We start from the raw sequence: 13237 nt of genomic DNA on the forward strand, positions 1-13237 counted from the left end.
ACTAATGCCAAGGAAACTGATTAATATGTACTAATGTTGAGGAAACTGATTAATATGTTCTAATGCTGAGGAAGCTAATTGTGTACTAATGCTGAGGAAACTGAATATGTACTAATGCTGAGGACACTGATTAATAACTACTAAAGATGAGGACACTGATTAATATGTACTAATGCTGAGGACACTGATTATGTACTAATGCTGAGGAAGCTGATTGTGTACTAATGCAGAGGAAACTGAATAATATGCACTAATGCCGAGGAAACTGAATAATATGTACTAATGCTGAGGACACTGATTAATATGTGCTAATGCTGAGGACACTGATTAATATGTACTAATGCTGAGGACACTGATTAATATGTACTAATATTCAGGACACTAATTAATATTTACTAATGCTGAGGACATTGATTATGTACTAATGCTGAGAGCACTGAGTATTAACTAATGCTGATTACAATGATTATGTACTAATGTTGAGGAAACTGATTATCTGCTACTGTTGAAGAAACTGATTAATGTGTACTAATGCTGAGGACACAACTGATTATGTACAAATGCTGAGGACACTGATTATGTACTAATGCTGAGGACACTGATTAATATTCACTAATGCTGAGGACACTGATTAATATGTATTAATGCTGAGGACACAACTGATTATAGTAACCATGTTCCTCTGTAATAGTGCTCTGATTTCAGTGGAAAAAGAATTGCTTGCAAGTTAAAGGGATATCTTAAGTAAATACAATAGCACCAATCAATGGTTGTCCTTACACTGAATCTAAAGTCAATACAATAGCACTAGTCAATAACTGTCCTCACACTCAACCTCAAGTCAATACAATAGCACCAGTCAATGACTGTTCTCACACTCAACCTCAAGTCAATATAATAGCACCAGTCAATGACTGTCCTCACACTCAACCTCAAGTCAATTTCAACAGTACTAATCGATGTTTGTCCTCACACCGAATCTCAAGTCATTTCAATAGCACCAATCAATGGCTGTCCTCACAATCAACCACAAGTCAATAATATAGCACCTATCAAAGACTGTCCATTAGTCAATTCTCAATTCAATACAACAGCGCCAGTCAATGACTGTCCTCACAATGAATCTGAATACTGTTTCATTATGATGGTCACATATTACATGACAAATGTCCAGTCTGGGGGTAGGCTGTTTGTAGCTGGGTGCTTGCCAAACATGAAAAAATATGAAGTTAAAAAATCATTACCAGTTTGGCACTTTGGTCCTGTCCATCCACTGGAACACTGGCATGAATAGGATCCCATTGTATTCATACAAACAGCACCATTATTGCATGGACTTAATGTACATTCATTGACATCTGAAATGAATTTTTAATTTCATAGTAACCTACACTTTGAATTGGCCTCAGTGGATAGAACATTTTTGGTCATTTTTAAACATGAATTTTTTTTTTTAAAGTACAAAAATACAATGTGTAAAAAATGAGTTTTCATTTACGGAAAGAAGTTGTGTAGGGCAAAAATAAAGGAGCTGACATTGAAGAGGACTCCAAGGTATCTGGATAATCAATACTAAATTCACATACACTGAAGCAGCACATGCTAGGACAAGTTGTTGTTTAAATTTGCTTATATATGTGTGTTTTGGAATAGGACAAGCTGTTGTTTGAAATTGTTTATATGTGTGTGTATTGAAATAATACCAGGTTTTGTTTGAATTTGCTTATATATGTGTGTACTGGAAAAGGAGAAGAAGTTGTTTGAATTTGCTTATCTGTGTGTTTACTGGAACAAGTAACAGTGATTTATAATAATGGAAACTATTTCATAAAGACTTATAAAAAAATATCTACAAGCTGGCAGATTTTAAGCACAGTAAATATTGTAAACATCCAATTTCAAATCTCTAAGAAGGACACTGGTATGAGGCATTTTAATATTATTGGATATATCTTAAATTTAAATCTCAAAGAAGGACCATGGTATGTAGTATTTTAATATGATTGGATATATCTGACAATTTAGATGTACAAATGGCCAAAGTTTCATCTGCATTTGATTGAAATTGACTCATACCTCTCTTAAACACAGGTACTTAAAAGAAAATCTTAAAAATAAATGGACATAAAAAAGGCAGTAAATATTCATCTATGCACAGAAAAGATTTTCAGCAAATATCTGCTTAATTTCCTTTACTGTTTGCAATATTTGTAGGTATACATTAATTTTCAAACATGGCATTCTTTACATTTTAATCTTCATTTGTATGAAAATTTAAAAATTTGTAATCATAAAACCAACTTCTATGTACAAAACATTTTAATTCAAACATATAGTTATGACTTTTATGACTTGACTGCTTATAAATTAATTTGACGGTATGAAAGAGTATTTAAATTAACATAAATGCAGAAATATACAACCTTTCTTCTGATACATCTCACCATATTTTAAGTAGCTTATTTGCACATTTTCAGTTTTGTACATGCATGGTACATCTTAAGGAGAATAACAAAGATATTAAGTCCAATTCTGTGATGGGGGAAACATAAGACTCAAGATTAGGGATAGAATTTTGCTGTAAGAAAGGTTCAAGTTCAATGCACTTTCTTTATACAAAATATTTTATCAAATATATTACTTACCATGAAAATATTCTAATTAGTAAATCTTGTTATAAACATTGTTTTTACCACAACAGCAAACATTACACATTTATTTTATCAGCAGAACCTCCAAATTTGCAATACAAAAATCTGAAAACAACTTATAGATGCTTGTTTGCCTTTCTGATGTCAATAATTCTACCAATAAGGAAGAACTACTACATTTGGAATATTATACTCCATAGGTATCTTGGTGATAAATGATTAACATGGATTACTGATTCCAAGTATGTGATAAATGATTAACATGGATTACTGATTCCAAGTATGTGACAACTGATTAAAATGGATGACTGATTCCATGTATGTGACAAATGATTAAAATGGATGACTGATTCCATGTATGTGACAAATGATTAACACAGATGACTGATTCCATGTAAAGCATACATGTGTGCAAAGAATCTGAAATTATAAACAATGATTTCCTTACTGAATGATTAAAAAGCAAAGGGGCTAAAAGCATATTCTGAATTTCTTACTGGATGATAATGAAGCAAAACTATATAGACCACATTTGGAATTCCTAACTGGATGTTAAGAAACAAACAGATGTAGACCACATTTGGAATTCATTGCTTGATGTTAAGAAACAAACAGATGTAGACCACATTTGGAATTCATTACTTGATGATAAGAAACACACAGATGTAGGCCACATTTGGAATTCATTACTTGATGATAATAAGCAAACAGATGTAGACCACATTTGGAATTCATTACTTGATGATAAGAAACAAACAGATGTAGACCACATTTGGTATTCATTACTTGATGATAAGAAGCAAACAGATGTAGACCACATTTGGAATTCATTACTTGATGATAAGAAACACACACATGTAGACCACATTTGGAATTCATTACTTGATGATAAGAAGCAAACAGATGTAGACCACATTTGGAATTCATTACTTGATGATAAGAAACAAACAGATGTAGACCACATTTGGTATTCATTAATTGATGCTAAGAAGCAAACAGATGTAGACCACATTTGGTATTCATTACTTGATGCTAAGAAGCAAACAGATGTAGACCACATTTGGAATTCATTACTTGATGATAAGAAACAAACAGATGTAGACCACATTTGGAATTCATTACTTGATGCTAAGAAGCAAACAGATGTAGACCACATTTGGAATTCATTACTTGATGCTAAGAAGCAAATAGATGTAGACCACATTTGGAATTCATTACTTGATGCTAAGAAGCAAACAGATGTAGACCACATTTGGAATTCATTACTTGATGATAAGAAGCAAACAGATGTAGACCACATTTGCAATTTCCTACTGGATGATAAACAAGCAAGGAAACATTAAGTACATTTTGAATTCATTACTCGATGATAAGGAAGTGAAGAAGCATTAGTACATTTTGAATTAAATCAGTTTAAGAAACAAAAAATATGATGAGTGTAAATATCAGGATTTAAATGTGTATTGGAAGTTCTATGTATTGAATAAATGGATTATTGTGACTTGCCTAGGTATATATATTGAAGAAACAGATTATTGTGACTTGTCAAGCTCTTAACATTACTACAAATTTTCTACTTTCCATTTTTATAGGGATGATAATCAAATAAATTCCTTATCAATACACCTGACCAGCAGCAGTAGTAGTAGTAGATCTGATGTTAATTGCAGTGTTTGTGGTACTAGTACTAGACTTACACTGTTTGTCAGCTTTGCCAAACATTTCTAAATTGTGTTGGAACTGAATAACAAATCTTGTATTTGAAGATCTGGAGACATTGATGGTAGTTTTCAATTGTTAAAATATGGATTCTACCAGTTCTGCTAGTGTCTTATTAGTAAACCTCAATTTGGGACAGACAACTCCTTTAACATCCATAAAAACCTCAATCTGGGACAGATAAGTCCTTTAACAGCCTTAAAAGTCTCAGACTGGGTCAGAAAAACTTATTAACATCCTTAATTCTCAAAACAAGAATGTTACTGTTTAAGTATCTCAACTAATTAAAAAGTAAATTGTTTGGAGTGTCTCATTTATGGTTATAAAATAATTTCCTATCACAGGTTCTGCAAAAAACTTCATAGCTGCAGATTTTGCATTGCTGAGATTATGAAAATTAAATATCTGGATAATTTAATGGTAACAAGCATATGGATCTGTAATTATGTCCTGTTTGATTTATCTATTAGTATGTCCCTCACATACAGACACTTGTTATTCCAAGTGGCAAGTCATCCTGAAGCCTTGTATACATTATAGTGGTATAGAATAATATCCTAAGGTCTATTTTAAAATAAAAGTTTGAGCTTCTGAATACATACATGGCTACAACATTCCTTGACATAAAATAACTGACATCTATGTATTTATCATACCTGTTTCACATGTGGGCCCTGTCCACCCAGGGGAACATGCACATGTATATCCTGTGCCTATCTGGTTTGTGCATGTGCCTCCATTTCGACAAGGTGCGGAGAGCAAGCACTCATCTAAATCTGGAAATAAGGATACAGGTTCTAAGTACTCAACTCACACATGCCATAAAATCATTAGATCTGTTGAGTGTCTTTGCTTTGCAAGGAATTATTAGATTTGTTGAGTGCCTTTGTTTTACAAGGAACTATTAAATCTGTTGAGAAGGTCTTTGTTTTACAAAGACTCATTAGATCTGTTGAGAATTTTTGTTTTGCAAGGAATTGTTCAAACTGTAGAAAGATTCTTTGTTTTGCATGGAATTATTTGATTTACTGAGAGTCTTTGTTTTGCATGGAATTATTAGATCTTTTGAGAGTTCAGTTTGCAAGAAAGTATTAGATCTGTTGAGAGTCTTTTTTTCTTTAACAACACTTCACAATTGTTTAATTAAAACAGTGTGAATGTTTAATACTATATTTCTATTACTGAAGTATAGTTTATTTTCATAAGTCTCAATTTTTGCAGTTTTGAGGAAAAATATATTTTCATGGGTACCTTAATTTATTGTTATGCCAAAGTTTGTATAGTTGAATGTATTTACTTCTGTTTATTAAACTCAACAAACTCTTCAAGTGACCAATACAAAAGAACAAACTATGAGGAAAACAAATGACAACCAATTCAATATTTAAAACAGCACTACCTATATGAGCACAAATCAAATCAAGATAAACCACATACAAGCAACATCAAAGGAAGTCAACAGTCAACAAACACAACTATCGGTTATAAAAATGTATATGTATGACTATTCCACCAAAATAGTCCATAAAGTTGCACCATCATTTTGTTTCTGATGATCATGGCATTAACACAGTAATAATAATAATAATAATGACTTTATTTAAAAGGGTAACACAATTAGCTAAGAACTAATCTACCCTGAGGCCCTCATACAAAGGAATTTATTTATTTTAACTGCATCTCTGAAGTCACTGGATATAGTGGGTTTGGAAGAAGGAAACAGAGCGGGCATTTCTAATCTCAACTGGAATACTATTCCAGAGCAAAGTTCCAGAGTATTGGAATTTTTTTGTGAATAATTCCTTATTTGGTTTGAGAATTTTATACAGTTTGGTAGACATGGATTGCAGGTGGGGAGTATTGTCAGGTAGCTTATACTGGAATAGTGATTGTAAATATTCAGGAAAACTATTATTGGATATCCTGTACATTAATTTGGGTTTTCTCAAACAGATTCGGTCTTTAATAGGTAATATTGTTAACTTACAAGCTAAATTTTCCTTGCTTTCTTTCTGGATTGATATTAGCCCAAATGCTCATTTTTGAAGATGTGCCAGCTTGCTATATTTTTATCATTTGAATTACCCCATACTGTATTACAGTAGTCTAAATAGGGTTGTATGTAACTGTTATAAAATAGTTTTCTGTGCCTTTCAGGAAGTTATTTTTGTTTTATCCTACTGAGAAGCTATGAACTTTAATTGACCTTTTTACTGATATGCTTCATGTGTTCAGTCCCTGATAGGTTATTATCTACCAAAACACCAAGTAGTCTATCAAGACAGACCATTTGCAAATTTGTATCCTTCCATGTCAGACATACTTCATCAATATCAAGATTTGTCCTTTTTTGCCGTGTTGAGATAAGTAATAATTTAGTTTTACCAGTATTTACCACCATGCCTTTGCATGTGCACCAGTTTTCCAGTTTGTTTAGGGCATTATGTAAAGAAATTTCAAGTTCATGCTTTGTGTTTTGGATGTCTGACAATGTTGTGTCATCTGCATAGAGATATGTAGATGATATTGAGTCTTTTAGTAAAAGTGGTAGGTCATTAATAAATAAAATAAATAGCAATGGACCTAGAATTGAGCCTTGTGGTACTCCATATTTAATTGTTCCAGGTTTAGAAAGAACATTATTTATATAAACATGATGTGTTCTCTCACTTAAGTATGAAGTAAACCATTTAACTGTTCCTTCATCACATTTGTAGATTTTCAGTTTCTTCAAAAGGATTTCGTGAACCACCATGTCAAAAGCTTTCCTGAAATCAGCAAATACAGATCCTATTATTCAACTTTGATCAAGTGATTGAAACCATTTATCAGTTAGTGACAATGAGGCAGTCTCACATGAATGTTTCTGTCTAAAAACTAATTGATTAAGGTGTAACAGTAAGTGTTTGGTTCGATATAACATGAACGAGTCATGGACATGTTTTTCAATCAATTTTGACAAATTTGGTAGTATTGAGATTGGCAGGTAGTTATCAGTTTCATCCTTAGAACAAGATTTGTGAATAGGCATTACTTTTGTAGTTTTCCATATTTTGGGGACAGATGAGGTTGCAATACTTAAATTGATTATGAATGGTATGGCATCTGAAATAGCCGAGGCAGAAGTTTTAATGAGTAATGGACCAATCTTATCAAGTCCTGTAACTTTCATGGCAACAAGTTCAATGGGATATTTTTAAACAAAGTTTTTTGATACTGCTGGGATAGAGAACATGCTGCCTTAGGGATTTGCTGCTGCAGATCTTTTTCAGTTCATTAAAGTTGTTTTCTATCACTGGTTCCTTTAACTTTGTGGTAATGTTGGTGAAAACAATCCTTGAAAACATTTGCAATGTTAGTGTCATCAGTGACCATAGTGTCATTTACCAGCAGTGAGATAATTTTGTCTGATCTTTATGTGTTCCTCCAATGAGTTCATTGGAAATTTTTCAAATAGAGTTTGTGTTGCTCTTTATAATTTCAAGCATTAATTGATAATAAGGTTTATTAGCTTAACTTGTTATTTTATTTCTCCATACTTTATATTGTACATGGATTCCCACAGCTCATTGGTCTTGTGTTTTCATGGCATCTTGGATTTCAGTAGTAAGCCAATATTTTGGATTTCATACTTTATGCAATGTTCTTAAAGTGGTGCATGCTTAGAGACTACATTCATAAATAAGTCAGTCCACACCCTCAGAGCTTCATCTATGTCATCCAAATTTTGGATTATATTCCATGGAACTTTATATAGGTATTGTTCTTAATTAAAATTTTTGAACAATCTGTAAGTAATAGTTTTATGTGTATTTTTCCTATTTCTCTTGCATTTTATCTTTCTAGTGAAAAAAATAGGACAGTGGTCACTAAGACCAACATTTGGTGCATGAACACAAGCCACATTGTCTGGTAGGTTGGTATAAATGTGATCAATAGGAGTGCTTGATTTTTCTGTTACCCTTGTGGGCTCATTTACCAGCTGGACTAGGCCTAATGATTCAATAAATTCCATCTCGTATTTGAGCATTGAGAAATTCCTTATTTACATCACCCAGTACATATTGAGTAAGTCCTTATTTACATCACCCAGTATATATTAAGTCCTTATTTACATTGCCCAGTACATATTGAGTAAGTCCTTATTTACATCACCCAGTACATTTTGAGTAAGTCCTTATTTATATCACCCAGTATATATTAAGTCCTTATTTACATCACCCAGTTCATACTGAGTAAGTCCCTATTTACATCGCCCAGTACATATTGAGTAAGTCCTTATTTACATCACCCAGTACATATTGAGTAAGTCCTTATTTACAACACCCAGTACATATTGAGTAAGTCCTTATTTACATTGCCCAGTTCATATTGAGTAAGTCCCTATTTACATTGCCTAGTACATACTGAGTAAGTCCTTATTTACATCACCCATTACATATTGAGTAAGTCCTTATTCATATCGCCCAGTATATATTAAGTCCTTATTTACATCACCCAGTACATATTGAGTAAGTCCTTATTTACATCGCCCAGTATATATTAAGTCCTTATTTACATCACCCAGTTCATATTGAGTAAGTCCTATTTACATCGCCCAGTACATATTGAGTAAGTCCTTATTTACATCACCCAGTACATACTGAGTAAGTCCTTATTTACAACACCCAGTACATATTGAGTAAGTCCTTATTTACATTGCCCAGTTCATATTGAGTAAGTCCCTATTTACATCACCCAGTACATACTGAGTAAGTCCTTATTTACAACACCCAGTACATATTGAGTAAGTCCTTATTTACATTGCCCAGTTCATATTGAGTAAGTCCCTATTTACATCGCCCAGTACATACTGAGTAAGTCCTTATTTACATCACCCAGTACATATTGAGTAAGTCCTTATTCATATCGCCCAGTATATATTAAGTCCTTATTTACATCACCCAGTACATATTGAGTAAGTCCTTATTTACATCACCCAGTACATATTGAGTAAGTCCTTATTTACATCGCCCAGTATATATTAAGTCCTTATTTACATCACCCAGTACATATTGAGTAAGTCCTTATTTACATCACCCAGTACATATTGAGTAAGTCCTTATTTACATCGTCCAGTATATATGTTTCTTTCTCCTGTGCAAGAACATTTTCCATTTGTTTCAAAAGGTTATCATTCCAAATTCCTTTAGAGGAAGGTGGCCTATAAATGAAACCAACTTAGGATGATTTTACATTATAATTTTGGGAAATTTCCACCCAAATACTCTCAATTTCATATGACTCCAAGTCAGGTTGCCTTTCTGCATTTATGTCTTCCCTAGACCTCTCCTGCTGTCTCTCAGTCCCTGTGTAATGGTTTATTGTAGCCTTGACAGTGAAATAGATTATCATTGTGGTTATCATTTAATTTGATTTCAGTGAGTCTTAAACATGTATATTACTTTCCTTGGAAGACAACATTGACTTAATCTGGTATATTTTTCCCACAATACCTTGTACATTTAAGTGATCTATGTTATATGTATGTCATGCAATGGGGCACTCACTGAGATTGTCTCCATAAGAGAAAATAAATCAACTCAGATCCCTGTTTTTTTGCATGATGTCATCCCTTCACACGTGAACCAAAATATTAAATTTTCTTTCAAAGAAAAATTATTTTCTCAAAAAATGTGATATTCCATGTAAACTTCCAAACATGATTATCTCTACAAGCAAAATGACATGATATAAACTTTAATCAGACAAGTCAAGATCAGTTATAGGCTAAAAGGTAAAGTTTTAAGTAATGAGGTTTGCTTGCACTGTGTCATGACAGTGGACTGTATCTGCTTTTCAACATAAAAGAGTTATATGCTGGATCAATCTTAAATGACTATACATTACGGAGATGCATTTAATCTAGACTGCATGGCTATTTTATCCTTGATGGAACTGTACTAAAAATGGATAGAAATTATTCATTTTGTACCAATTCCCTTAACGCAAATAATGAATTTAATTGTATTTATTTATGACTTTTGTAATATAGTGAAACCACCTATACCATACCACAGCAATGCAGTACTCACAGAGCTTTTGTAATATAATGAAACAACCCAATATTACCATACCACAGCAATGCAGTACTCATACTGGTTTTTTGTAACATAATAAAACAACCCATACCATATGACAGCAATGTTGTACTCACACTGGGCCTTTGTAATATAACGAAACAACCCATACCATACCACAGCAATGTTCTACTCACACTGGGCTTTTGTAATATAATGAAACAACTCATACCATACCAAAGCAATGCAGTACTCACACTGGGTTTACCTTGAAACAACCCATACCAAGCCAAAGCAATGCAGTACTCGCACTGGGCTTTTGTAATATAATGAAACAACCTATACCATACCACATAATGAAACAAACCATATCATACCACAGCAATGCAGTTTTCACACTGGGCTTTTGTAATAAAATAAAACAACCTATACCATACCACATAATGAAACAACCCATATCATACCACAGCAATGCAGTACTCATACTGGGTCTACCTTGAAATAACCTATATCATACTAAAGCAATGCAGTACTCAAACTGGGGTTACCTTGAAACAAATCATACCATACCAAATCAAAGCAGTACCCACACTTGCTTTTATACAGGAAAATGTGTCTTATGGAAAATCTATAAAACTCTGCATCCATTTTAAGAATAAAATAATCAACATTTTATCAACTTTTCTGCCTACTTTCTCTACAGGAAAAATGTTATACTTAAAAAGGATATAAAAGAATTATTTTGTCAAGAAGGAAATTCTAGCTATCCATACTCTCTAATTAAATGCTTGTCATTCAGTCTCCTAGAAATTAACCTAATTCAAGATTTATGTTCATTTTAAAAGTGCACAATCCTTTAAGAAAGAATATGCTACTTTTTATCAGCTAGAAAACATATCATATATATATATATATATATATATATATATATATATATATATATATATATATATATATATATATATATATATATATATATATATATATATATATATATATATATATTGTGTGTAATTAAAAATGATACATAGCAAGCAGTAGGTGTAGTTTTATACTTCGTTAGTACTAACTCATCCCTAAACACCAACCCCCATCTTCCATTAATACCCTATGTATTAAGTTATAGCATACAACATAAATAATTCTAATAATGAATAAATTTAATTTAGAAATAAACAGTTATGTAATTATACCAAATATAAAGTACAGTGATAGCTGCTCTGTCTGAAATATAGTTCACTAGTAAAAGGTCAAAGGTCAGCTTTATGTATTTTCTGACGTATGACTGATGGCATCAAATGACTAACAAATATAATGTATATAGAAATATCTCAAATATAACAATCATATTGTATTCCACCAATTAAATTTTTTTCAATATATGCAAGTTTTAGCCATCTTAAAATGAAAACCTTGATGTTTCAGTAATGACATTTGACCCCATACATTTTCTGAAGAAGGACTTTGAAAAGTTTATTTTTATAACTACCCACTCAACACTGTAAAGGACAAAAGTTTTATTTTACCACTCTGGCAAAGTTTTCCAGTCCATCCAGAAACACACTGGCAGGTGAAAGAGCCAGGGTTGTTGAAACATGTAGCACCATTCTGGCATGGTCTTATGGAATTGCATTCATCCATATCTACAATAAATAATTGTATTGAAATAACTATCATAAAATAATTGAATTCCTTTGCAACATATAGGCAGGTTGGTACTATTTCTAAGGGACAATCTAACTCAACATACAGGCAGGTTGGTGCTATTTCAATGGGACTATCTAATGCAAAATATAGACATGTTGGTACTATTTGTATGGGACAATCTAATGCAACATATAGACAGGTTGGTACTATTTCTATGGGACAATCTAATGCAAAATATAGACAGGTTGGTACTATTTGTATGGGACAATTTAATGCAAAATATAGACAGGTTGGTACTATTTGTATGGGACAATCTAATACAAAATATAGACAGGTTGGTACTATTTTTATGGGACAATCTAATGCAACATATAGGCAGGTTGGTACTATTTCTCTGGAACAATCTAATGCAACATATAGACAGGTTGGTACTATTTCTATGGGACAATCTAATGCAACATATTGACAGGTTGGTACTATTTGTATGGGACAATCTAATGCAATATATAGGCATATTGGTACTATTTCAATGGGACTATCTAATGCAACATATAGACAGGTTGGTACTATTTCTATAGGACAATCTAATGCAAAATATAGACAGGTTGGTACTATTTCTATGGGACAATCTAATGCAGCATATGGACATGTTGGTACTATTTGTATGGGACAATCTCATGCAAAATACAGACAGATTGGTATTATTTCTATGAGACAATCTAATGCAATATATAGACAGGTTGGTACTTTTTATATGGGACAATCTAATGCAACCTATAGACAGGTTGGTACTATTTCAATGGGACAATCTAATGCAAAATACAGGCAGGTTGGTACTATTTCTATGGGACAATCTAATGCAACATATAGGCAGGTTGGTACTATTTCTATGGAACAATCTAATGCAACATATAGACAGGTTGGTACTATTTCTATGGGACAATCTAATGCAACATATTGACAGGTTGGTACTATTTGTATGGGACAATCTAATGCAAAATATAGACAGGTTGGTATTATTTCTATGGGACAATCTAAAGCAATATATAGACAGGTTGGTACTATTTCTATGGGACAATCTAATACAATCTATAGACAGGTTGGTACTATTTCAATGGGACAATCTAATGCAAAATATAGACAGGTTGGTACTATTTCTAT

At 32.5% G+C, this 13237-nt stretch overlaps 1 protein-coding gene and 1 long non-coding RNA gene across 2 annotated transcripts in view; one reads left to right on the forward strand and one right to left on the reverse strand.

Annotated features, from left to right (window-relative positions):
* The window catches only part of LOC149798748 (uncharacterized), a 337174-nt gene that overhangs the window by 276154 nt on the left and 47783 nt on the right, over positions 1 to 13237 (reverse strand). Inside the window, exons 12-14 of the mRNA XM_089957621.1 lie at positions 11956 to 12072; positions 5027 to 5146; positions 1245 to 1358 (exon numbers count right to left, since the gene is read on the reverse strand). Coding sequence (XP_089813747.1) covers positions 1245 to 1358; positions 5027 to 5146; positions 11956 to 12072 — 351 coding nt within the window. The remainder of the gene's footprint in view (positions 1 to 1244; positions 1359 to 5026; positions 5147 to 11955; positions 12073 to 13237) is intronic.
* The window catches only part of LOC149798749 (uncharacterized), a 63927-nt gene that overhangs the window by 43988 nt on the left and 6702 nt on the right, over positions 1 to 13237 (forward strand). The window lies entirely within an intron of this gene.

This window comes from Sinohyriopsis cumingii, chromosome 5 (assembly GCF_028554795.1).
Source record: "Sinohyriopsis cumingii isolate HCF-2022 chromosome 5, ASM2855479v2, whole genome shotgun sequence".
In the NCBI taxonomy this organism is placed as follows: Eukaryota; Metazoa; Mollusca; class Bivalvia; order Unionida; family Unionidae; genus Sinohyriopsis; species Sinohyriopsis cumingii.